We start from the raw sequence: 27,076 nt of genomic DNA, 5'->3' as shown, positions 1-27,076 counted from the left end.
GGGTGTGCGGTTTTTGTATATTTTTCCAGGGGGTATAGCGCGGTTCTACTATATTATATCAGGGGGTATGGTGCGGTTCTACTATATTATACCAGGGGGGTACAGCGCAGTTCTACTATACTTTACCAGGGTGTCATTCCTTAGTTATTCTATATTCTTTCAACGGGTCTTATTTGTCAGTGTCCATATACTCCCAATGTTGTGCTTCCAGTTTCGGTGCTTTAGCAGGCAAAAGCGGATGTGGCCCGAAGTTGCGTGGTATAGGTTGGACATGGTGCACTTTTACAAGAATGATTGTCAGTGGTCTTAATATAAATTTGGCTGCGAAGCAAACCTATAACTTGTCTTTATAATTAAAAAATATTTGACAATTTTTTCTTGCACCCCTGTACTCCTCTCATTGGGGACAAAAGTCAATAGTGTGACGTAATCGATTTAGTTCTTTACAGCTATATACTCTAACCTAGCGGCAGAAAACCTTCAATGCAGAATTTGTTCATATCACTTGCTTTATTCTGGCCGCGAAGCGTCTGGCTGCCTACTGTGCTTTTTTTGTCCAGCGCGTGCAACATTCATTGTGCGAAGTGGCTTGTCTCAGGGAAACTAAGCGCGTGCGACTTGCCTTTTAAAAAGAGGCTTCTCTTAGTAAATTAACTTATTGCTTTTACAAAACAACATATTTTACCGCCGCAGATTGAAATGAAAAATTGTGGAGGCAGTGTACACCACTCTGTTTCCAGTTTTTATTCTATGAATGAAATCACTTTAATTTCTATATTTTTGTTTAGTTGTTTTCCCCCATAGGTTAATTATTTTAAATTGAAGTTCAAAATTGGCCTGAGGAGCAATCTATAATTTGTCTTTATAATTGAAAACTATTTAACAATGTTTTCTTTAGTTTTTTAGACATCTCTAAACACAAAAACGGCCGAATTTTAATTTTACCCCCCTAAATTACTCCCCTTTTTTTCAAGAGGTAAAATGTTTATTTTAACATCAGCTTTAAATGGTTCTCTAACATTTGTGAAATTTTCAGATGTTTATGTCATTTCCTTCTAGTGTAAATATATCATTAAAATTTCCTAAAGTGTTGTGCATTTTGACCCCCCGGATGAAAAGTTCAGGGGTAAGGTTTAAAATTTTGTTACTTAGCATTGTATATGTCATGTATCCATCATCCATAAATATATCAGATTTTTTTTACATTTTTTATCTCTGAAAAGTGCTTAAAACCAAAATTAACAAAAAATGACAGTTTTGCCCCCCTAAAAACCACCCCTTAGAACCTAGGCAATTTTTTTTTATATTAGAAACAACTTTGGGAGGGTATTTAACAGTTGTGAAAATTTCATGTTCCAACTATGTTTTTTTCCTTGTCAAAAGTGAGCCATAAAAATTGACTGAAAAAAAAAAAAAAAAAAAAATTCGGACAAAAACAACATGTGTCCAAAAAAAAATTTTTTTTTTCGGGCCACATAATAATTCGGACAAAAACAACATGTGTCCAAAAAAAATTTTTTTTTTCGGGCCACATAATAATAATTCGGACAAAAACAACATGTGTCCAAAAAAATTTTTTTTTTCGGGCCACATAAATATAGTAGATTTATTGGCCTAGCATTTTTTGGGCAAAGATATAAAAAATTATATACTCATATATTTGGTTTGTACCGGAGTGTTGGCCAATAAAATTAAACTAAGATAACAAAGCCTGAATTTCATTATTTTTATGAAATGATGTTGCATCCAACAAATATTAAGAGTTTAATAATAGTCGCCAGTAATAACAAGCAAATTAAAATAAAATAACTTTTGTTTTAGCTAACTTGAAAGAAAAGGTTATCATTAGGTTTTAAGTAAGGTTCTAAGACTTAAAACACTACAGCGTCATTAAAAAAAGTTTTTTAAGCTAAAAATATTTGAAAAATTTAAAATGGTTTTTGGTAATAAACACAGAATTTTTGGAAGAGCAAAAGTTAAAAAAAATACTGTATACTCTGATACTGGATTTGTACCCATGTATAGGTTAAAAATGAAAATAAAATAACAAAGCCCATCTTTCCTTGTTTTTTATAAAATTTAATTGCATCCAACAAATATCTCCATAAGAATAAATATATACAAACCTTTCTAATTCCATGAATAGCCAAAGATGTAAAGATAAGATCCAAAACACCGAACACAAGATTGATCCATGGCTCCGAGTACACTTTAAAATAACAGGTGAAATCTTACAATACACAACGATGAGTTAGTGACAGGTATGGATTCATCTTATTTAAAAAGGGAATCTCAAACAACATACAAAACTAATATTTTTCTTAGCGACATAACAAAGAAATTTTGTGCAATGACGGCTCCATGTCAATTTGTGTTGAAAAAGAGGTTGAAAATGAATAAAGAGAAATTCGAAACTTTCAAAATGCTACCTACTTCTGTATGGGCTTCGATATTCTTACTATGACTTACTACAACCTTCAGCCATTATGTTCCAATGAATAAAATGCATGATGAATTATGTATCATGCATACAAGTGTAACCGTGATCTTACTATTCTGAAAGCATGATGAAATACACTATGCCGATATTGGTGCCGATCTAATGCCAAATGAATTGTAGCATTACCAGTTTACAAGCATGTTTAGCAAACCAACGTACACTTTTCTACCTTAAAAGGTAAAATCTTAGAGAACATATTCAATCTTTAAAGAAATATTCAATAAAACACATATTTATTGCTTTAAATGCCGACTAAATCAGACATGCTGGTTTACAAAACAGTCGAACTGCACACGACTTGCAAGTTTCCTTCATTTGGGCGTTTATTGAAATGTTCAAAAAAACTTTACGTAACCAATAAGCCATTGTTTTAAGTAGCCTGTGACGTAACATAAGCCGTATTAAACGTACCAACAAAAGCAAACTTTTATAATTATGTTTTAAAACACATAGGTAGAGTTAACATATTTTTAACCGCGTCACAATTTTAAATCTCTCAGGGCACAATGGTCGAAAGGAAAAAAAATACTTCTAAACACAGTGTTTTTCAACTTTTTTTAGCTAAATGCAATTATGTACAAAAATAGAATTGCTTGTGTGCGTACCAACGCCCAACCAACTTACAAGTGGTTATTTGAAGTTTTTTTACGATTTTAGCAAATATGTCTAGTAGGTTCCGAGTTACAAACTAAATCACACATGCTGGTTCACCAGAATTAATAAGTTTGACTTTTATTTAAAAGTAGCTAGTAGTACAGGGGCGTATCCAGAAATCCAAAAAGGGGGGGGGTCCCAAATTTTCAACTTCGGGAATTCCCCGTTTTTCCGTCTGACGTAAATGACGTCATAAAATATTGACAGATATGACGTCATAAAACAGCCATTGTAATGACGTCATAAATAATAAAAAAATCATCAGAAACAGCCAATTAACGTCCAGCAAAAGCAAACTTTTAGACGCAAAACACAACGTCACACGTACATCGTTGACACTCCTCCCAGACGCCAGCTGCGAAACCCGCTTAGTGTGCAATCTTTAACTTTAGGAGAAAAACGAAAACAAGTCCGTGGAATATATGTGATCGATTTTGGTAAATCCATTTACGGGACTACGCTAAATTAAAAGCACGTCTTTCGCCACCTGCAATACTAAACAAAGATTGCTTTTCCCCGGTGTTATTTCTTTAGCGCAACATCTGCGAAAACGCCACTTCAATAGTTAATCTAGTTCAATGTTTTCAAGCTTTTTAAATGAGGACACACCTGGCGAGCGAAGTGAGCGCGATTTTTTTTTTGGGGGAAAATGGCATTTGTTTGTTTAAAGTTTTTATTACATTGCCGAAAATAAAAATAAAAGAAATGTTGAAAAATATATGTCCAATATTTTTTAATACGTTTTCCGTTTGGCCGCAAGGCACTTGGCAGCCTTCCACGGCGCAACGGTAGAGAAGCGCTAATCTAGTTCAATAGACAGCATCAAAACGTAAAAACCGGACGTAAAAAGAACATTTCGCGACCGCTTGATTGACTGTTATTAATTGTCGAACACCCACTTGTTCATCAGCCAACCCGAATGAATAACGAAAGGCGAAAGACAAAAAAATATCCTGCGTTTACGGTCCAAACAAGAAACGAAAAAGGCGTTTTGCCTTTGATTTTGGTTTCGCATTAGCAAGACATGTGACCCAATTACACTGAAAAAAACACGCAGCTTCGGACGGTGAGGTAAACCCTGACAAAAACGAACAATAAACGTTAATGTCACTTCCGAAAAGGGGGGGGGGTCCGAACCCCCAACCCCCCCCCTGGATACGCCACTGAGCTTGGACAATATTTCCTGTAGAACTAATGGAATTTAACTATTTAAGAATAAAATCGATGTTTTAGGGATTTAATATTTTTGCAATTCCTACTTATTATTGTTTGCGATCTTGTAAACGAGATGTACTGACTACAATGTTAAACGCAACTCACAAGCATCGAGAACATTTTTAGAATTTCCTTCTTTTCCCTTTACCAAGCCCTGGATACCATCAATGATGTCCCAAATACTAAAAATCTGCAAAAATAAGTGTAAGATTTGAAAATTTTTATTGAAAATTTCAATGATTTAGTAAACCATGTTTATGCAAACATAAAAAAAAAATACTGAATTAATAACCCCAAAAAAAAAATCCCAGACCCCCTACTTAAAATCACTTTTTGGAGCTGGTCTACAATCCTACCACAGTTTATTTTATTTTAGGTTCAGTAACTAAACGAGTTGTCAAAATTTAATTTACATATTGGGAGAATAAAATAATAATACTTGACCCATTCGAACCCAAAGTAACATCATACCCCAAATATTATACGTTGTTTTGATTTAACAAAATGTAACAATGCGCTAGGGAATAAGCCCAAACTTGGGAGGACATAAAATATTTTTTTTAGGGCTGCACATTGTTTCAGTTATTGGGGTAGGTTAAAATTAATATTATATTTATTCCTAAATATCTATTTCTTCCATAAAAAAGGGTAGGATTCAAGTGCTTATTTTTCTAATAACTGTTAAAACAAAGATAATTAATTAATACAATCACAAAATGTGGTTACAAAACATTTTTACAAACAATTAAACTCACCACAAAGAAAGCTGCCAAGACTTTTGTCCCAGTTTTTATTCCACAGCAACAACAAGTTGGTGAATTTCTTGACATGATTAAAAATGTTTTATTTTAAAGGTAGTTAGAAAAATTCTGAAAAAACATTTGCGTGAATCAGTTTCAATTTGCAAACAAGTTTAAACAACTTTTTGTCAAGTTTTCAAAAAACAACAAACTGAAGGAACACTAAACACCGATCTGTTCATAATCTTCAGTAGAAAGAGTGGCCACGTTGCGGCAAGTGCTTATGCCATCTTTAATGCGGTATAAGCACTTGCCGAAATTAGGGTTCCTCTTTTCCCCGGATTTTTTCACTCCCGGGAATCGGGATTGAAAAATGAAACTTCCCGGGAATCCCGATGAAAAAATTATACCTAAAATTGCGTCATTATGACGGTTGAAATTATTTTATATTAGCTTCAAACATTTAATTAAGCTCATTTATGTTCTGTAGTATTGCTTCTGCCATCTTACAAGACCTTCTCGTATTAAAGTCAGGACCCTTCTTAGTTTTAATTTAAAAACAGCGCATGCAGTACAATTTTTGGCGCTCCTTCACTTCTGCACGTATAAATTTATGTAAAAAAAAAAAAAATACCGCATACCATAACGCACAATATTTGGGAGCGTTTGGGTGAAGGCGGGTCAAGTGTTATTATATTTATTATTAATAACACCTGACCCACCCCCATTCAAACGCGAATCCGCACCCCAACCCAAATAATGTACGTTATGGTATGCGGAATTTGCAGACCGCTTTTTTGCATAACTTTCTACGTGCAGAAGTGAAGGAGCGCCCTATTTTTTCTTTATATTAGTCAAAAAGACAATTTTTTCAAAGGTTTGCAATATTGCCGAATACCCGGGATTATAAAAAAAAAATTCCCGGGATTCGGGATTGTTGTTTCGCGGGAAATCCCGGGAATTTCCCGTCGAAACATTCCTAGGGAGGAACCCTAGCCGAAACGTATGCAAATAAAATAATGAATCTTTTATCATTTATTTGGGTCACTCTTTTTCAAAATCAACAAACTGAAGATTTATCGAAAAAAGACCCTATAGCTAAATCTGTAAGCTATTCAAATTATCTGCCTTCAATAATTGTGATCAAATAACCATTTTTTGAAAATTAAACTGAAAAAAAATGCTGAACTTCGAGGATTATTATTACAAAAGCCTTATACACTTTTATATACAAAACTTAACAATTACTACAGGCAAAGCAAAATATAAATACCATAAACTCATTAGTAGTTATCAAATGGCTACCTTGCACATAGTCACACATGTTTGGCTGCATGATTATATGTAATACGAAAAAGTTGTTTTCTAAATTACGAAATTTTAACGATCTCTCCATGCACACAGTTTAAGCATAACTAATTTAAAACCATGCAATAAAATCTTTATATATCAACCCATCGCCCAAATCAAAAAACACGTGTCAATATCACCAGGTAATGCATCAATAGTAATTTTCCATTTGTCTGCGCCATTTGCAATTCAGGAGCAAGAATCTACAAACCAACATGACGTCACATGTTTAGCTGTTTACATCGTCACGCGTCAGTGGCCCTACGGCAGTTTCAATCGAGAAACTTTTCTCTCAATCGGAAAATTGAGCGGTTTTAAATCAATATGTCGCTAAAGTATAAAATAACTCAAAACAACAAAAAAGAAGAAAAGTATCATGTCGTTATATTAGTACGAAGAAGACAAAGAGAAAATAAACAAGCCAGGGACAAGACATTTTGAAATGATGAAGGTTCCAATAAAGTCATTTTTGAAAGAACTGAAGTCTAAATTTAAGTCATTTTGGGCAAATAACAAAACAAGTCGCAGTCCAGTCATAATTACAACAAGACAATTTAAAGTCCAGTCTTTGTCATAAAAACTAAACGTTAAACCAGGGAGTCGAACCGTTTGACTTTTCCGGTTCAGGTTCGGGTTCAAGGATTTTTTCGGAATCCGGTTCAATTCCGGTTCGGCTCCTTAAAATCTTATAAACCGGTTCAGGTTCGGTTACGGTTCGAAAAAAATTGACCCAAAACCGGTTCATAAAGTTCCGGTTCGACTTCCTGCGTTAAACTATCCAAATTGTTAAACTCGCCTGATTATGAGCAGAAACTTAATTAAAAAAACAACATAAAACAAGTGTAGATGTAGTTGATAATGAGTACTCATTTAATTGCCTTTTGTGCCTCGATGTATCAATCTTACGACTACAATGTAGATACTGATTTAAATAGAATTGTTCATTGTCGACTGCTTCTAACATACGAGCACTTCAATTGGTTCCTTGAGTAACAGACAACACTTTATTCGATACGGATCTTCATAATAATCATAATGTTAATGATTCACAATACTAATGATAAAGAGTCTTATAACGCAAGCTTATAAAGGCGTTACAAGAGATCTGTATAAAGGAAGGCAAGACGTACATACTCAATGAAATAGTTATTTGTTACATTATAATACGTAGGCGTCACGTGATAGTTGGGCGGTTCCAGCTAAGCTTTTTCTCTCGACTCTCTTATACACGGAAATAACATTTTTGTCCCAATATGGCCAAAACAACAGCCCTTCCATCGACAAAGCCACGTAACGGGCCAAACGCATATTCGATTCTAAAAATACCGAATTGTTGACGATATTACGAATTTCAAAACACGCGTTAACATTAAAACGGATGTAGTATGAGCCGGCGAAGCCTGACTCAGTGAAAAATGGTGTCTTTGCAAAATCTTGCTAGATCGGCAATTGATGTTTTTTACAGAAAAATTTCCATGACGAAATATTAAAACGGTGATACAGCGATAAAACAAAAAATCTCTGTGATAAATAACAATGTGGTGACGTGTCGCTACACAAGCAAACTGTTTTGTGTGCAAGGCATAAGATAAATAATCCATTTCTGGGGCAAATAGCTTAGTGAAAACACTTGATTTCAACATAAGTCATTTGTCCAAAAGACTTAAGTCAAGTCATTTTTGTGAAATAAAACCTTAATGCAATTTTTTTAATTGTTAGTGTTCTCCTGAAATTCGTTCTGACAATTTTCTGGAGAATAGGGTAATCACGTGGCACTATATAAAGACAAATTGTATTGAAATCTCGACAAGCTTCCACACAACCGTGCCTTATTAAGCCTTACAAAGACTGTTTGAGAATGTCCACCACTTTTCTATAATCTGTAATGTTTTACAATTCACTTGCTTAACATTAAAAAAAAAACATTGCAACTTTTTCTCAGTCGATTTTTAATCGCAAAATGCTGAAGAAAAATTCTATCAAAGTACAATGAAGCACACAGAAAGTAAAATTTACATATTTACAAAAGATTCACATTTCAACACAATAAATGAATGGTTAATTAAATATAGTATGTTCATTAACTTTATTACATAGCATAAAAGCGAAAAATCGCACATTCAGGGTTAAAAGTGTTATTGTTAGGTCTCATGTGCTAAATAAAGCACAGTTGACTACTATACGCGTCAGTCAATGTTAAACTCAGACAGTTGTTAATAATCTACAAAACAATCAGCAGAGATTAATTGTGCATCTAATTCCTTCTCCTGTGACCAGACGACCTCCTCTGTAAGGCTTGAATGCTCCGACGAACATCGTCGTGATTCAGTAAATCTTGTGCAGTAAGCCCCAGGGAAGAGATTAACTTGGAGAATTTTTCTATACAGGGATGCATCCATAAACAGCAATTAAGTATTCATCAAGCGCAGAGTTAACATTTCAAACCAGCAGGATAACCAATATATCTAATCCCCTGCTATAGGTCTACTTTGCTAACTAGGCAAATGCCAAACTTTTTAGAATGTCTTAGCCCATTTTGATAAAATGCGTGGTGCGTCCAATCGCACCCTCGAAACTGAAAGTTTTTGCAACTTAAACAATATAAAGGCGTTTTTTGTCGATTTGCGCAAATCGATAACATCTTGGGAATGTAGCTTTTGTTACTTCTTTAAGACCTCACGTTAAAAATTGACGGCCAAAAAAATTGCCCCCAAACAAAAACCTTGGACCCGCGTTGCTGGAATAGTGTTGGCCCCGAACCGATGTGAAATTAAAATAGGAATTTCAGTCATGCTGGAACAATTAACGCAGCGATTGAAATCTTGGTCGAAAGCAAAATACAAATTATCGGAACTTCTTACCCTCCACAATCCGCGTTGCTATGCTCGTTGCAAGGGAAGTCATTTGCTCAAGTTCCGCCTTACGAACCTGACGTAACAACAAATAAAGTTAGAAATATTCCAAGAAGTTGCTGCAGACATTATTTTATCACATATCAGTGTTTTTTGAAATGTCTTAATCCGCAACAAAGCCATGGTTGGTTTTATTTTGCTTTTCCTAAACAAAATTCAAATTTACTCCAAGCCACACATGCCATTATTACGTCACACTGGCAGCCCCCACCTGTGGGCTTTTGTCATCCGGCATACATCCACATGACGTCATCGCAGAAGCCGATTGTGACGTCATAAGCCGGCCAGCGCTGGACCGCGACGAGCACTGTGACGTAGAAACAAAAATATGCTGGATTAATAGAATTAATGCTTTGCAACAAATATCCAGCGTCAGTTTTTCTTACTGAAATATTTTCAAACTGTTCGAATGTTTGTTCTCTGAGCGTTAAAAGATTCTTGCGGTGGTACGTTAGGTTATATAAACAATTAAACATATATACATAATTACATATAGTGTTATGTAGGAGTTTTTATTATCCCAATGTAAGTTTGTTTTCCATTATGGAAAATAGTAGACAACATGCAGATATGTGTTGTATGTTAATAACCTATTCTAAATTTATAATTTTTCATGGATTCGATCCAGCATGTTAAAATCTCTATTCTTGTGTTGCCGTTCCAATGTAAATCACCAAGATTCAAGTTTTATTTTTTCGAATTATATTTTTTCTCCCCATCCACGCTTAACGCAATTCATAACTGAAAAGTAAATAACGTTACCGGATTTGGGGAAGGACCAGGATTACACCACAAGTGGTTATACAAAGAGACCGACCCTTTCTATTTTAGTAATATATGAGTTTGAATTTGCAAAAAAAGAAAAAAGCAAGGAAATAATCATATAAACACAACAACCAACCGTAAGTCCTGGAATCTCGCAGCAATCCTCTATCGCGCCGCCCTCGCATTTGATTGACAGGTCCTGGATGTCGACCAGCGCCGTGCCGTTGCTTTGTGGGAGGATACGCATCACTGCGCCCGAGTAGTCGCTACTCACGTGACTGAACTTAAGCTGGGTGGGAACTTGCATGCAGTCGACCATGACCGTTACCTGTGACGTCATACAGGCATAAGTTACACAATAAAAGTGTTTCTTGGACCATTTTTTTGCGGCGACTCTGACACTAAACGTAGGAATTAATTGCAGAAAAATCCTGACCAACCGATTATCTTCATTAAACTTTTTGCTTAAAGTGAACAAAACATGGGACATTAGCACTACAGTTTGAATTTAATCAATAAGTGGCGCGTCTTCTTATTGCTTTCATAGTTTTCTCAAATATTATATAAAACTTGCTCTTGATCAATCTCAAAATGTCCAACCAAGTGAACTACTGCAGTCGGCGACCCAACCAAATCAAACGGCGGCAAAATGTTAAGTTGTAATCTAAAGCAGGGTTTCCAAAACTGTGGTCCGCGACGACTGCACAGGTGGTCTGTGGCGATATAACAATAAATTAAAAAGTAACATATACGTTGTACAGTACGTACCCTTTCCAAGATATTAGCCGCTGTTATTCACAACTTAATGATTTTAAAAGCTTTTGCTATCTAGTATCGCAAATCTTTCTTGTTGCGCGAAGTCAGTGAGTAAAAAGTTTGTTGTGAGGCGAGAAACTAAATGAAGTTATAGGATAATTCAATTGTGTAGGTAATTACACTGGCATTGGATTAGTTCAGTAACTTAACTTTAATTGTTTTGCGGTCCGCGAAAAAACAGGTTCACAAATAGTGGTCCGTGGTCCAAAAAAGTTTGGGAAACCCTGATCTAAAGGTTACATTTACAAGAAACATTACTCGATACAGTGATTCTCAGCTTTAAACCTGACAAACTCATTTTGTTTTCTTGGAATAAAAGCATAACGTACCCACCCAATTAGAAATAAAACTAGAAAAACGACAAGCCTGAGTTAGATTCTAACTCACGACCTCGGGTAATTACTTTATATCCTTGTTAGATTTTAGTTTAAAAATGTTTAAATTTAAAATTTTAGTGAGAATGACATTTTAATTTACTTTTCAGCAATTTCAATGACAGTAATATTCAAAAAATTAAAACTATACTTAGTTACTCCAGCTCAATAAACTCAAACCCCAAAACAGCAAAAAAACAAAATTGGAAGGAACACAAAGTGCTTTGCCGACACGTCATATTACACCCTAAATACGTCATACATGACGTCACTTACCGCCTCTCCTTCCGCTATGAGCTCCAGTTTGTGAAATCCTCGATCGAAGAGTCTTGTCACTAGAGGGCCTCGGAGAGTGGAGGTTTGGGTGGATGAGCGGGGAGTATCGGATGAGCGGGTCACCAACAACGACCTGCTGGCTCCCTAGGACAACATACGTCATAAGTAGTGACGTAATGGAACAGTTTGAAAGGTTCTATGCATGGTTTCAGTTTGGGGAATTAATAAAGAATGTAGCAAGAAATTTACTGCAGGAGAATCTCTTTTCGAATGAATCTTAAGATAATGGTTTGGTGTTTTAGTTAGACGTAGAATGGATGACAAATCTCATGCAGAAGTGGGTAGCATTTTGAACGTTTTAAAACTCTTTCATTCATTTTTATAACTCTTCATTCATTTTTAACATCATGTAGAAACAGTTCGCTGTGAGAACTCATAAGTACAGGAAAAAAATATTTGAACCCCAATATTTGCCGAAAACATTTTTGCATTTTACAGGATGTTAGAACCAAGTAAAGACAAACAGAGCTGAAATATTACGGGATCTATTTAATTTATTACTAGAGTCAATCTGCTACAATCACGTTTTTAAAACCCTGAACTTTTTATCGCAATTAAGTTCTTTTCAGTGTTATAAAAATCAAAGCCCGTTCAAAACTCGGTTTAGGCATATCTTTTAAACTATTTCACCTTAAATATTAAAGATCTACAAAAGTTTTGTAGATTTACTTTAAATGTTGTTTCTCCTATTTAACTCTAAACCATCCTATTGCTTTACACTTACTTGATAAGTAAAAACTCTTACTTAATCTTAAAGAAACTTACGTTGAAAGCGACGGAGAAATGAGTTTTTGTGCTTGAGGCAACTTCCAGTAGAGTCCAGTCCTGCTTAATGGTTCTCCCGTGCATTCGAAACACACAAATCAGTGAGAACTCAGACGGGAGGCCGCCATTGAGCACTTGGCTGCATTAGAAGGTAGAACTGTTAACGTTTTGCTGTAGTTTTAAAACTAAAGTTCTATTGACAGTGATCAAACTTTAATATTGCAACCACTGGGGGCAAAATGGTTGGAGGTTGTACTTAGACATATTAAAAATGTGAAAGCTTATACAGAAGTATAGGTAGCATTTTGTGGAGTTTAAAATAAATCTTAAGATAATGGTTTGAGGTTGTAGTAAGACGTAGAATGAGTATCAAACATTTTGTAAACGTTTCGAATAAATCTTATGATAATGAATGGATATTGTATTTTTTTTACAGAAGTAGGAAGCAGTTTAAACGTTTTGAATAACTTGCCCAAACCTAATAAAAATGTTCAAAGAGGTGTTCGACAAGTTCAAAACGTGACCTTAGGAAGTAATAGCTTTATTGTTTCTGCAAGATTAATTTGCCCTGTTTCGCTTGTTCGCATAATAATGACGTCATTGATATCGGATCGAATCGCGATACTTGTCGTCTCCAAAATATCGGGCAACTATATCGTATAAAAATGTATCGGACAGCCCTAGTATAGAGTATCGGCTCCGATCCGATATTATCGGGCAATTTCGAACAAAAGCACAGCATTTTAAAATAAAAAACGCGATATATTTCGTCCAGAATATCGTGCATATGTATCGAAATAAAAAAGTATCGGGCATCGGCTGCGATCCGATATTATCGGACATATTTAATTAAAAGCACAGCCTCTAGTACAGTGGTTCTTAACCAGGGTTCGATTGAACCCTTGGACCTCGACGAAGCTGTTTTAAGGGTTCGGCGAGAACGTCCTCTGAAACATAAATGCTGTTATTTCAAGCGAAATTGGAATCTCTTTTATTTTCCAGGGTGTCATGTAACGTTATAAATTGAAAGTTTCAATTTAACCTGTATAAATGCAATTTTATAATTTGAATATGCCCAGTTGCAGCTGCTAGGAGGAAAAAACGAATACTGAGCAAAAAACTGGGATTCGACGAACGCTTGCAGATTAACAAAGGGGTTCGGCAGGTTACCAAAGGTTAAGAACCACTGATCTACAAGTTTAAAATCTCAATATCTTGACATTTTATTCCGATATCCGATATTTTGGACAAAACGTATCGCGATCCGATCTGATGTATCGGACATCCCTAGTAATGACGTCATTTGGTATCGAATCGCATTGCAGCATCGGTATCGAAATAAAAATGACAAATATCGGTTATACAAAATATTTAAAAAAAAAAATTGAAAAAAATAAAAAATAAAAACAAAATCAATTAAAAAAAAAATCGGAATAAAAATGTCATGTATCGGTTACCGATCCGATATTATCGGACATTTTGAAACAAAAGCACGGAATCTAGCACAGAAAAATTTAAAACCTTAATCTCATCTCTGAGGTGACGCCATCTTGGATCCGGAAAGATTTTACGTTTTCGGTGGTTCCCCTTCGTTTCTTGGGTGAACCTGGGGCCCTGGGGTGGGGACCCCTACGGGAGGGGCGACTGTCGGCGGCGTTGAGGAGGTCGGACCCTGTGGGTGAAAATATTAATACTTACGGCGTCAGTGAGTGGCTATAATAAACACACAAGATATTAGCAGATTAAATAAATTTAATTATAGTCTTCTTATTTCTCCCCAAAGTCATAAATTTGGGAGAAATTTGGTTCAAAACCAATCGCAATAAATTTAAAGATGTGAACTACTACAGCCGACGACCAAACTGGGTAAATGGGAAGGGGTATAAGCAGGGTTTATTTAAGGTTTGGTTTGGGTGAGCGCTTTAACAGACCGCAAGTGTTTCATTTAAATACCAAAAAGTTGCAAGTCCAAAATTTGGGAAAGCGCTGGAGAAAAAATTGCACCTTTAAAGTTAACTTTAACTTTTTGACTTTACAGTAAATTTAACAATTAGGAAAGCAATATTTAAAAGAACTTTAATAAAAAAGCACCTGGTTAAATCAAAGTTAAAAAAAATAAATAATTGTTTAAATATATTCTTGATAATAAATTGCAAAGCAAAAAAGGTCGAGTAGATCGACAGCATCTTGATTAAGACGTTTCGATACGAACTTGTATCATCTTTAGTTAATGTGACTGAGAAGCAATTCAAGCATCACTTGGAAGAGATGGTATTCTTTATTTTAAAATGTGGCATTTGGCCGAAACACTGAATATAACATTTTAGAAATATGCTCAGATTGGTGGTAAACAGCAAACTAAGAAAAATCTTTTTAAATAAAATTTTTATCTAAGTTAAATAAATTACATTGGGCCTTTTTTTTCGCAAATTGATTTTGCTTTGCTTTGTTATGTTTCAGAACGATTTCTGTCCGGAACTTTAAGTATACATCGTAGAACTGTCAGATTTTCGTATAGGGCGTATTAAGGGATTAATGAGTATGCACCCCCAGGGCCTTTGATTGGGGAAAAAAAAAACCTAAAATATTGTGACGTCATCGTTTTAGTTCGCTGTAGCTATCGAGTCGCCACAGGTTTGAGCCACCACACACCAATAGATTTTATATGAAGCTTAATTAATGTATTTAGAAATTATATACTCGATCATTAATGACGTCACCTGTGGATTTCTTTCCGTGTCTTCGAAAAGCGGGACATCCCCCCGATGTGGAACCGTTAGGAAGTTCTGAAACAGAAAAATATTTATAAAGAAACGATTTAATGCAGACTACATAACTTAACTCAGGCTGCAATTTTATTGTTGTCCTCACTAGATGCGCGACAACACTTACTCAAGTACTTTGGTTCTTGCAAGCTTTGGGTTGTTAAAATAATAACAATAGTATTATTATTATTGTTTTGTATTCGGATTTAAGCCTCTATCAACACTGCAAGATCTTTTGGTCATGTTATAAGATATAAAATAACCACAAAGGTTTAAAATAAAAAGATCCGAAGCAGCTGTTTGAATAAAGTTGAATTTAGATCTTTTTACCTCTGTGGTTCGTTTTGGATCTTGCTTCCAAATAACTTACAAAAAGTTAAAAGTCTGTTTTCTTTGATAAATCACGTATTTAGAAAAAGTCATGACAGAAGTTAAGCGAGTAATATTACGTGACACTCGCTACCCGGTCGAACAAATACTCACTGAGTTGTTTCGGGGGAGTGCGCAGTGTGGATGCTGTGAGCCCGGCTGGGGGTCTTCGCTGGGGGGTCGCGATTGGGGGGGTAATTAGAGCGGGGGAGTACCGACCGTTGCGACCTGTGAAAAAACATAATAGCCCCGATTTAAAGCCGAAAAACATTTTTGAACACCCCTAAAAATCAGGGTTTTGTGGGCTAGGTGGCATAAAATTTTAGAGATGACGTCTATTTGACGTTAATATTTGACGTCATAAACTAATAATTGACGCTTTTTTCGAAATGTTCACAAACTGAAAGTATGGGCTTAGTTCAAGTTAAGGTATTTGCAAAAAATAACAAGTCAAGTTCCAGTAAAGTCAAGTCAACTCCAAGTCAGGTCTTTGACATAAAAATAAAACGTTAAACTAATAAAATTACCAAAACTGAAAGATGTAAAACTAAACTGTTTTATTGCAAAATTGAGATAAATAACCCAATTTTATTTAAAAAGGTAAATTCACTAATCCATAAGACTTATCCAAGTCAAGAAAAATCATTTAAAAACAGTGACTTAAGTCAAAAATTATATAGTGGAGCTACATTCAAATTGACAATTGTTTACCAATCCAATGAAACATATGTTACACATATGTTTGTTAACAACTGAGATCTAGCCCTTCTGAAGTTGCTTTTTGAACAACGATTACGGCTTACGTATAATCTGTGCTTGTACTAACAGATTGAGTAAGCATTGGCGCATGGTTGTTTCTCGACTCGCTCCTCCCTGAGCCTGCATAGGTCAGTTGATAGAGCGACGGTCTCGGCTTGACCGGAGGTCGTGAGTTCGAACCTCGCTGCAGGCTAGTTGTGTTTCTAGCCTGTCTTGCTTGCTTCATTGATCGACAAATTCGGTGAGTATGTAATGGCTTTCAGTGTACTTGTTTCCCAATTTACTTATTTTTGGAGCTTGTAAATAATTGATCGGTGATAATTCGTAACATCCTTAGGGTGATACAGAAGCTGGATTCGAACTTACAACCTACAACCTTTCAAACATGTTGTCTTGTAATTGATAATCAACGTTTCAGTAACCTATTAAAATTACCTTCTTTAGGGTGAATGACGTTGAAGTACATTGAATGAAAAAAAAAGAAGAAAAACGCGAGAAGCAACACGATAAGAAATAATGTTGTGATACGGCTTGCTGTCACTTACCCTGAAGAAGGAGACTTGGATAGGTTGCCGAAAGTTGGTTGGCAATTACAATTACCTGTGCCCGGTAGCAACAGTTTATAGAGCAGGGGTTCTTAAACTTTTTTTACCGCGGACTCTCTAAATATTTACTTCGCGTGAACCACGGTAGGCGCGAGTTTTCAAAAATGATGTAAAAAACTTGACGTCACAAAACAAATATACTTCAGAATTCTGCCGATTTCAGTTCAAATAAATGTGAAAGTGTAATGGAGTCAACATTCAGTGCAAAACCGTTTTAATTTCAATTAAAGTTATTTTAAAAATTGATTACTTCGCAAATATACACTAATATTTTCATTAGGCCTTTATGGACCCCCTAAAACTAGTTCACGGACCCCCAAGGGGTACATGAACCCCAGTTTAAGAACCCCTGTTATAGAGGAATCAGGTGGCACTGCATAAAGACAGTTTATATGTTGTCTTGTGTTAATTACCTTGGTTTCTCTGTTTTGGCGACTGCGGCCTCCGTTGATTGACAGGTCTGGTGCGCTTGGGCGACGGTAACCTCCTCGCTGCTAAGTTGCTGAGACCTCGGGTTGGCGGGGCGACGCTTGGCGTGATTTCGGGGCTCGAATCCCCGCAGATGAGACGCGTGAGTCGGCCCTGGAACTTTCGCGTTGATGCGAAGTCGTCTTGGGAAGAAAAAAGAAAAAACGGTTTCAGATGACAAAATGAAACGTGAAAACCTTGGAGGATAGTGTACGAAGGTTGTCGTTAGACGTAGAATGAAAATCAAAGCCAATGCACAAGTAGATAGCATTTTGTGAACTTCTATATGGGCTTTAATATTTTTACAGAATCATAAACGTTAGGATTTTTGTGTCGGTTCATTTAAGACTGTTATGAGTTTATGACTAATAATCATTTGAGGGACAGGTAAAAATTGGAACCAAGGAGAAATAAAAAAGAAGAAATCGTTAAGGAAGCCAGTTGTGCATTTTTATTAAAATCGCTCTTCCAGCAAATGAAACTAATAGGACAGCAAACAAAATTAGTTATTTTGAAAAGTCGGTGTTTTTTCTCTGCATAAATACAACTTTTTAGGTCAAACATAGACAACAATACAGCGACACAAAGCCACTAAGTAATCGTAAAATGACCAACTCACTGGCGTAGAAAACGTGGTCAAAGTCGGGGTTGGATGCGAGGACTCCAAGCTCCGATAAAGAAACTTGCCCGATCCCGATCGCAAAGATCCTCCATCCCTGGGAGTGGAGGTTGCGGACAGCCTGGAGGAAAAATAAGCAAGGTTGAAAACAAATTACGGACCACTTGAAGATGAATAAACACGAGAAATTGAAGAATGCCCGGAAAAACTTAGGCAACGTAAACTCATTGTCTTGTGTATTTTGTTCTTGTTTTATTTTTTGTTTGCAACATGGTATTATGTGTAAATTGCATAGTATTATAAAAATGAAATTTGCAGAATGCTCAGGAATAAATTATGCAGCGCAAAATGTGACCGGGGCAGTTTTAACAAAGAACAAGATAAAATTGGAAATTGCAGACTGTCTTTAAACATCTCTAAAAGTAGCAAGATAAAATAGGTAAATTATGGAATGCTGGGGGACAAGGGAAGCATGGTAAAATGACTGGGGACAGTTTCAATAAAACGAAATTGCGGACTTCTTCTAAATAAAACGATCAAGGTAAAATGTGAAGGATGTGAAAAACTACCAAAACTTTACCCAAAGCTCATATAGGTTTTCCTACTTTCAGCAAAATGTCGTTCCATTAAAAAGCGACATTTACGCCAACTGTTAATATATTTTGTCTACTTTTTCAAGCGCTCTTACCTCTGCAACTTGGTCAATATCTTGTGGTTGACCATCGGTTATAACGATAAGTAGCTTAGTTGCGTCTTGATCCATCCTGGCTGCTACCTGGCCGTAGCTTCGAGACACGAATCTACAACAGAAATGTGCACAATTACACAAGAAATTAATGGTACACAATATGTGTGATGCCAGAAACTAAACCTTGACCTGAAAAGGTTAAATCTATAAGAACCACAAAAAGGTTAAAATCTAAAACGACTTTATTTAAATCCGAATACTGCAGTTACGCCAATTTCTGCTAAAAATATTATTTGAATGAATTTATTGTCAGTTTTATCGTATGAAACAAGTATTTTTTTGTAGCTATAGTTTGAGTAAATCCTACGATAATGGCTGCAAGTTGTAGTTTCAAAGCCTATACACAAGTATGATATTTTTTCATTTGTTTAACTATAAACTCCAACCACTAACTTAAGATTGATTCGAAAACTTCACAAAAGTCATTATGCTATCATTATGCTATCATTATGCACCAGTCATTATGCCCTAAGAGGGATTTTTTTTTATATTATTAAAATTATCTCTATAAAACTGTTAAAAAAGAAGCACAGGCCCAACAACCTGAGGGATTTAGCGGTGTTCGTGTTATTTACAGCGAGTAACGTACCAGTTCCAGGAGCAAAAAGTTAGCAATAATACAGTGTATAAAAGCAAGAATTTAACATAAGAAACCTGCCAGAAGCTAGGAAAAAGTGATGCTAAAACCCTTAGTTATTGTCCAAGCCGAAAGCTTTGGCGGTGTAGAAATAACTTAATATTGTACACTGGAAAAAATTAACATTAAAACCTACTAGAAGCTGTAAAGAAGTGATACACAACGTTAAACAACCCTCAGTTTTTCACCAACCTAAGGCTTTTAACATAGTAGGATAAAAAAATCAAAAATCTGCCAGAAGCTAGCAAAAAGTGATGCTAAAACCCTTAGTTACATAAACCAAAGAGCTTTAGAGGTGTAGGATCAAAAACATGCCAGAAGCTAGCAAAAAGTAATGCTAAAACACTTAGTTTCACCAACCTGAGCGCTTTAGCGGTGTATGTGTCCCCAAGCTGCCATTCCATTCCCCTGATTGCTTTGTGGAGCCCTTCCTTACTCTGGTGGTTCCCCAGGGGAATGTCCGACCTTGGCCAGGTGGAATATTGAAGGACCCCGACCCGGACTTCGTTGGGGCCGATCGGGAACCTGGGGGTGAAAGGGGTAATTTGGGGGCTGTGTGGGTAACAAATAGGGGGCAACAAGTAAGGGTGACCGATACTTGGTATTTTATGAATAAATTCACAAAATAATGTACACAGTTGCACTACCAATCGTGACACAACCACTTAGAATGACGACAATAAATATGCTGTTGCTACCAGGCATAGTATGTTTAAAATAGGTTCGTCTGGCCTATATTTTTTCAACCAACGTTTATTTTGAATGTTGTTTTATCGCTGTGTAGTTTGTACGTGTCACGCACATTTTTATCTCCTTTTTTCTTTGTGTCATTTTATTTTGCGTCATGTTGGCTATGTGTGTCAGTCCCTGACGAAGGCTTGCCGGATAGTAAGCCGAAACGTTGGTTGAAGAAATATATGCCAGAAGAACCTATTTTAAATATCAGAATGACGACGTTTGTTGAAAACCTTTTTTTAACAGTAACCAACCAACCAGTATACGGTTTTGCCATGAAATCTATGTTACAGATTTCAAACAAATATTTTGTACAAAACGATTTTATGTTTTTAGTTAGCCATCTTTCATTGCACTACATATGACAAAAGCTGTTTTTTTTACAACATTTCATTATTATGTTACTTTTCACTCACTTTTCAGTCATGTTGGTCATGAACGACTTCACGGTTTCCCAGTTTTCCAAACCGACTGAAGTTGAACCATCCACCATAAACATAAGGTCTGTCATTGTGGTCGCACAATCTGGAAAAAATCACTCAATTTGTCAGTGATTCTAAAAAATCGTCTTTGACAATATAGAGTTTTAAACTTACTCATATTCTATTTTAAGGGGTCATTTTCTAAAAGAATTAATCGAATGGTTGATATTTTCATACCATTGCGCTATGCAATGTACCCAAACTTAGTATGAACACACTTTTTAAGTTCATCGTTTACCAGCTGGTACCACTTCATCAATGTTACAAACAAGTATAAATCATTACACTTTCCTAAAATACGCTTTTTAAGGAATTATTACACATACAGTGTAAAAACTTAAAATGCCAGTCTTCAAAAAGCTGTCAATCATCACTACACTTACCTGGTTCAACTCTTTCGCACACATTCCTCAGCAACCGGCTCTGAATAGTCTTTATAGCGTTGTAGTTGTTCACGTGGTAAGTGTTCGGTGACTCTGTGGCCATATCAGCGCTCAGTTCGCCCATGTTCGCTCGCCCAACACCAATCACATAAACCTCGACACCTGGAAATAAATACGCACGAATGTCTACAATTGCTTGAACATTATACTACGAAATGGTTTATTGTTGTAAGATATGTTTCAATAAGGGTATCCCCAAATTGCGTCGTCGTTTGATTTGGTTGGGTCGCCGGCTGCCCTATACTTCACATGGTTAGATTTATTGGGATTGATTATGAGAAAGATTTCTCTCATACTTGAAGAAAAGGTTTTGTTCCCTTTCTTTAGTTTTGTTCTCTTACCAAAAGTTCAAGAGAATTTGGCCGCCAGAGTTTCGACGTTATACTTTAGATATTTGTGTGGCCCGAAAAAAAGGTTGACATTGTTCTAGTAAAAAGAGTTTATTGTTGACTTTTTTATGGGGTTCCAAGACTTAAAACAAACACTAAAGTTTTTAAAGAAGTTGTTTATTATATTCTCAACAGTCTTTGATTTATGTCCCCCTTTTTTAGTTACAATACCACTAGATGTGGCAACCTACCATTTCTCCTCAAATTGTCGAGAGCTTCTCTCACTGGATCATTCGCATCTCCGTCGGTGAAAACAATCAAAACCTGAAAAAAAAAAAGATTTATCAAATAAACCTACGGTTGCCAGATCCACAGCTTCTATTTCATAGATTTTTTTTTCTTATAACCACTTTTGTAGCCATGGTACTTTTTTTTGTAGCCAACCCTTGCTACCATAATAGTTATTTAGATACACTACGCGCTTGGTAATGAATTTCGTTTTCTAGGTTTTCAACGTTACTTTTGTTACGCCCCTTGAAGCCAAATACTAAGTTCTTTGTACACGTCTTTATTCAAAAAAACTACTTTTGCTACGCCTCTCTATAGTTTTTAAAGATAACTTTTTACTTCAATTACCTCAAACACTTCCTTTTAGCACGCCCATCTTTAAACTTACTTTTGACACGCCCCTCTACTAGCTTATACACTTACTTTGGCCCCTCTACTACCCTACACATTACTTTTGACACGCCCTTAAACTACCTTTACACACTTACTTTTGATACGCCCCTCGTTGGGTTTACAACTTACTTTTGGTACGCCCCTCCTCGCTCCATGCTGAGGCGAGAAGCCGATGTTTCTGATGTAGTTTAGGGCGGACCCGGTGTTAGTGCGTCCAGTGGCGAACCTGATCCGTGTTATAGCATCGATTAGCTGGTCCTTACCGTCGTAATCTCCAATCGCGATTTCTTGACGAACTTGAGAAGAATACTGGGTCTGTGGGGTGGGGGTGGGAGTAGTTTTAAACATTTTTATTTTAAAATTTAGAGCTATTGAGTATCAAAAGACTTCTTAAAAATTAAGAAATTCTATTTTGTTGGTAATGACTAATGAGAAATTCCATTTGTTAACTTCTGGTATTAAATCCGTTTGTTAAGGATTTATTTATCTGCCAAAATATTGCAATATTTTTAAACTTTTACAAAACGAAATTTTAAAACTTTTTCGATTTATAAAATCCTCCAACCCAACTTAAAAAAATTTACCATAAAAACTCAAAACTCGAAAATAACTATTATTAAAAAAGTAGCACAACTCTAAAATCCTTAAGTGCTCATGAAAAACAGAAAAAATCAACGTATTTTTTATTTTACAAAATAAACTTTAAACCAACTCACCACCCCGATCTTCGTGTTGTACTCCCCGATCTCGAACTGACGTACAAATGACGTCATCCACTCCTTGGTGACCTCGAAGTTGTTGGATCCGATCGAAGAAGATCCATCCACGAGGAAGATGAGATCCATCTCGGTGTTCGCGCATTCTGGATGCAACGAACAATAAGGAACAATGGTGTGAACAATGGTTTAATGCAGCGAACAATGGTTAAAACAATGGAACAATTCAAAACAATGGTTTGGGGACCACAGGAGGAACTTTGACCCTTAATTTTTAACTCAGTCTTACATGCAGAAAGCAATTTGAACTTCTATCCTTTGTTAAATGGTTTTGAACATTGTTATTTACGCCATGCCAAGGTCTTTTGAAGTGCGGCACATTTTTTGACAACTCTAAATGTTTTTACATTCAAACAAAGTAAATTGGAAAGGTCAATTGAACATCTTCCTAGGTTTAAAATGTTTTAATTGTTTTTAAATTCCAGCCAATTTCAGCCTAACATCATCAAAACAAATCAACAAACTTTTTTAAAATTATTTTAACCTATTTTATGACAGACTAGCGCATGAACCCACTACAAAAATGCGATTCTTAAAAAAACTTAATAAAAAGGAAAAAAAAGTTATAGCAGGATATTAGTAACAGATAAATAAATCAATTATCCTTCATATTTTTTTCATCTCACCAGCTTTGGTCTCGCGACAAATCTCGCCCACCAACTCCCTTCTCAACTTGTTTATTGCGTCATAACTGGCCGCTTCCTGCACGTGCGTCACTTCCGGTTGGGAACCGATGACGCGCATCGCTGAAACCCACGTGTTTCCGGCTCCTGAAAAAATAGTGAAATATCGGATTAAAACGGGGGTAAATAAGTGCAAACAGAGTGAAAAGAATAAATATGTGTATTAATGGTAAAACACTGGATAAAAATGAACTAAAATAGACAAAAAAATTAATTGGCAAATAAGGTAGAAGACAATCGAAACATCGGATAAATAAAAACGAAATTATAGGAAAAGCTTCTAGTTTGTTTTGGAATTTTTTGCCTAACTTTAAAACAGTTGTCAACCCACGAGACAACAGGGTTCAGGTCATACTGGGCATATATATATATATTCGAGTTTTCAAAGTTGGTATTTTTAAACGAAGAGTTTCCCTTTTTTGCGACACTGCCTCGCCCGATCGTTAAATTCGGCGAGATCAGTGGTGGAGCATGGCTCATCAATCAAAGGGCATTTTACTTGGTAAAATGTGCTAAAATAGATAAACACGGGTAAAAATAGACAAAAACAGGGTTAAATGTAAAAAAGTTATAAACTTTTTATTAATTTTTCCAATATAATTTGTTTATAAAATGCTTGTTTGTGTGTATAGGAACATTGTGTATAGCAACTTACCTATAGAGAAGACCCTTATCCCGTTGTCATGGAGACGTTGTGACGCTTCCTCGATGCTGTCTCCTGATCTTCCATCGGAGAGCACGATCAGCACCTAGTGGTCAGGAGGGATTAAACTCTTGCATAAAAACTCAACCATTGATTGTACAACTTGTGTATATACTACCATCATAAGCCTGTAAATTCTACTGACTAACGACAAACGCTTTGTTAAATTTCAACAAAATTAAGTTTGGAAGTACACCCGATAGCATGTAAACTGTACTTGTCTTGATTAGAAATTACTAATATATGCACCGGGTGCCTTTGTAAGGGTTTACCGAAATAGATCAGCTTAATCACGATAATCGTGCGAAGGCTGTAATTACAAACCACGCTGTTGTTGTTTCTCAATTTTTGCCAGATTAACTTAGTAGTTGGAATGACTGAGGTCGTTAGTTCGAACCTCACCGCAGGCTAGTTGTTTTTCTAGCCTTACTTTGTCGGCATAAAAATCCTGAACCGACTGATTTTGGTAACAGCTTTCGCAAGCACCCGGTGTACTTTTATAACGACAACGGGCTTGACAATTCTACCGGCAATCTATCAAGGTCCGGGGACTTATTCCTCGGCATAGTGGTAATTGTCCCTAGAATTTCCTCAAGCATGATTGGGCGCTCGCTCAATTCTTTCTGTGTCGATAAGTCTATGCTGATTTGTGTATTCAGTATATTTAGAATCGCATTGTTTGTATACCCTTTTAAAAAAAAAGCCAGTTCTTTTAAAATATAGTTTTGATCTGTTTGAATTGATATTTCCATTTTTATCACTGTATTTACCTTAGGTGCGCCGCTGCGCCCTCCCGCGGCGTTTGAGAATCCGTTTTCCCGCATAAAATCGAGAGCTCGTCCAGTATAAGTTGGTCCTCCCATCAACTTCATCTGCTCGATCGCGTGCACAACCTCCCGCTTCGTGGCGTACTTCTTCAGGTCAAACTCGGGATGAATGCTCGAAGAATACTGGGTGAGCGCTGAGTAAATTCATCAATACTTGGTGAGAGCTAAGTAAATTCATCAATACTGGGTGAGCGCTAAGTAAATTCACCAATACTGGGTGAGCGCTAAGTAAATGTGCCAATACTGGGTGAACCCTGAGTAAATTTAGGAATACTGGGTGAGCGCCGAGTAATTGAACCAATACTGGGTGAGCGCTAGGTAAATAAAGCAATACTGGGTGAGCGCTGAGTAAATGAACCAATACTGGGTGAGCGCTAAGTAAATTTGGGAATACTGGATGAGCGCTAAGTAAATTCACCAACCCTGGGTGAGTGCTAAGTAAATTCAACAACACTGGGTGAGCGCTAAGTAAATTTAGGAATACTGGATGAGCGCTAAGTAAATTCACCAACCCTGGGTGAGTGCTAAGTAAATTCAACAACACTGGGTGAGCGCTAAGTAAATTTAGGAATACTGGGTGAGCGCTAAGTAAATTCACCAACCCTGGATGAGCGCTAAGTAAATTTAGGAATACTGGATGAGCGCTAAGTAAATTTAGGAATACTGGATGAGCGCTAAGTAAATTCGCCAACACTGGGTGAGCGCTAAGTAAATTCACCAACACTGGGTGAGCGCTAAGTAAATGTGCCAATACTGGGTGAACCCTGAGTAAATTTAGGAATACTGGGTGAGCGCTAAGTAAATATACCAATACTGGATGAACGCTGAGTAAATTTAGGAATACTAGATGAGAGCTAAGTAAATTCACCAACCCTGGGTGAGCCCTGAGTAAATTCAGGAACACTGGGTGAGCGCTAGGTAAATGTACCAATACTGGGTGAGCGCTGAGTAAATGAACCAATACTGGGTGAGCGCTAAGTAAATTTAGGAATGCTGGATGAGCGCTAAGTAAATGTGCCAATACTGGGTAAACCCTGAGCAAATTTAGGAATACTGGGTGAGCGCTAAGTAAATATACCAATACTGGGTGAGCCCTGAGTAAATTCAGGAACACTGGGTGAGCGCTAGGTAAATGTACCAATACTGGATGAACGCTGAGTAAATTTAGGAATACTAGATGAGAGCTAAGTAAATTCACCAACCCTGGGTGAGCCCTGAGTAAATTCAGGAACACTGGGTGAGCGCTAGGTAAATGTACCAATACTGGGTGAGCGCTGAGTAAATGAACCAATACTGGGTGAGCGCTAAGTAAATTTAGGAATGCTGGATGAGCGCTAAGTAAATGTGCCAATACTGGGTAAACCCTGAGCAAATTTAGGAATACTGGGTGAGCGCTAAGTAAATATACCAATACTGGGTGAGCCCTGAGTAAATTCAGGAACACTGGGTGAGCGCTAGGTAAATGTACCAATACTGGATGAACGCTGAGTAAATTTAGGAATACTAGATGAGAGCTAAGTAAATTCACCAACCCTGGGTGAGCCCTGAGTAAATTCAGGAACACTGGGTGAGCGCTAGGTAAATGTACCAATACTGGGTGAGCGCTGAGTAAATGAACCAATAATGGGTGAGCGCTAAGTAAATTTAGGAATGCTGGATGAGCGCTAAGTAAATTCACCAACCCTGGGTAAGCGCTAAGTAAATGTGCCAATACTGGGTGAGCGCTAAGTAAATTCACCAACCCTGGATGAGCGCTAAGTAAATTCACCAACACTGGGTAAGCGCTGAGTAAATGAACCAATACTGGATGAGAGCTGAGTAAAAGTCCCAATACTGGGTGAGCGCTGAGAAAATGAACCAATACTGGGTGAGCGCTAAGTAAATTCACCAACCCTGGATGAGCGCTAAGTAAATTTAGGAAAACTGGATGAGCGCTAAGTAAATTCACCAACACTGGGTGAGCGCTAAGTAAATGTGCCAATACTGGATGAGCGCTGAGTAAAAGTCCCAATACTGGGTA

The 27,076-nt window shown here is 36.6% G+C and overlaps 1 protein-coding gene and 1 long non-coding RNA gene across 2 annotated transcripts in view; both read right to left on the bottom strand.

Annotated features, from left to right (window-relative positions):
• Positions 1-1,624: 1,624 nt before the first annotated feature.
• LOC146157608 (uncharacterized) lies at positions 1,625-5,240 on the bottom strand. Its single transcript, XR_014494813.1, has 3 exons — positions 5,125-5,240; positions 4,475-4,559; positions 1,625-2,209 (listed from the first exon to the last, which is right to left on the bottom strand). It is a non-coding gene; the product is annotated as an uncharacterized LOC146157608 (long non-coding RNA).
• Positions 5,241-8,713: 3,473 nt separating this feature from the next.
• LOC146157605 (collagen alpha-6(VI) chain-like) overlaps positions 8,714-27,076 on the bottom strand; it is a 47,814-nt gene continuing 29,451 nt past the window's right edge. The window contains exons 17-37 of the mRNA XM_083388275.1: positions 25,000-25,190; positions 24,182-24,275; positions 23,470-23,613; positions 22,784-22,929; positions 22,197-22,382; positions 21,638-21,710; positions 20,998-21,159; positions 20,549-20,657; positions 19,758-19,922; positions 18,701-18,812; positions 18,013-18,133; positions 17,339-17,536; positions 15,676-15,789; positions 15,148-15,213; positions 13,949-14,099; positions 12,428-12,566; positions 11,603-11,746; positions 10,273-10,464; positions 9,583-9,678; positions 9,321-9,387; positions 8,714-8,838 (exon numbers count right to left, since the gene is read on the bottom strand). Coding sequence (XP_083244401.1) covers positions 8,714-8,838; positions 9,321-9,387; positions 9,583-9,678; positions 10,273-10,464; positions 11,603-11,746; positions 12,428-12,566; positions 13,949-14,099; positions 15,148-15,213; positions 15,676-15,789; positions 17,339-17,536; positions 18,013-18,133; positions 18,701-18,812; positions 19,758-19,922; positions 20,549-20,657; positions 20,998-21,159; positions 21,638-21,710; positions 22,197-22,382; positions 22,784-22,929; positions 23,470-23,613; positions 24,182-24,275; positions 25,000-25,190 — 2,795 coding nt within the window. The remainder of the gene's footprint in view (positions 8,839-9,320; positions 9,388-9,582; positions 9,679-10,272; positions 10,465-11,602; positions 11,747-12,427; positions 12,567-13,948; positions 14,100-15,147; positions 15,214-15,675; positions 15,790-17,338; positions 17,537-18,012; positions 18,134-18,700; positions 18,813-19,757; positions 19,923-20,548; positions 20,658-20,997; positions 21,160-21,637; positions 21,711-22,196; positions 22,383-22,783; positions 22,930-23,469; positions 23,614-24,181; positions 24,276-24,999; positions 25,191-27,076) is intronic.

Source organism: Ascidiella aspersa, chromosome 4 (assembly GCF_963924565.1).
Source record: "Ascidiella aspersa chromosome 4, kaAscAspe10.2, whole genome shotgun sequence".
In the NCBI taxonomy this organism is placed as follows: domain Eukaryota; kingdom Metazoa; phylum Chordata; class Ascidiacea; order Phlebobranchia; family Ascidiidae; genus Ascidiella; species Ascidiella aspersa.
The sequence above is the reverse complement of the archived record's forward strand: the minus strand, read 5'-3'. Positions and strand labels throughout refer to the sequence as shown.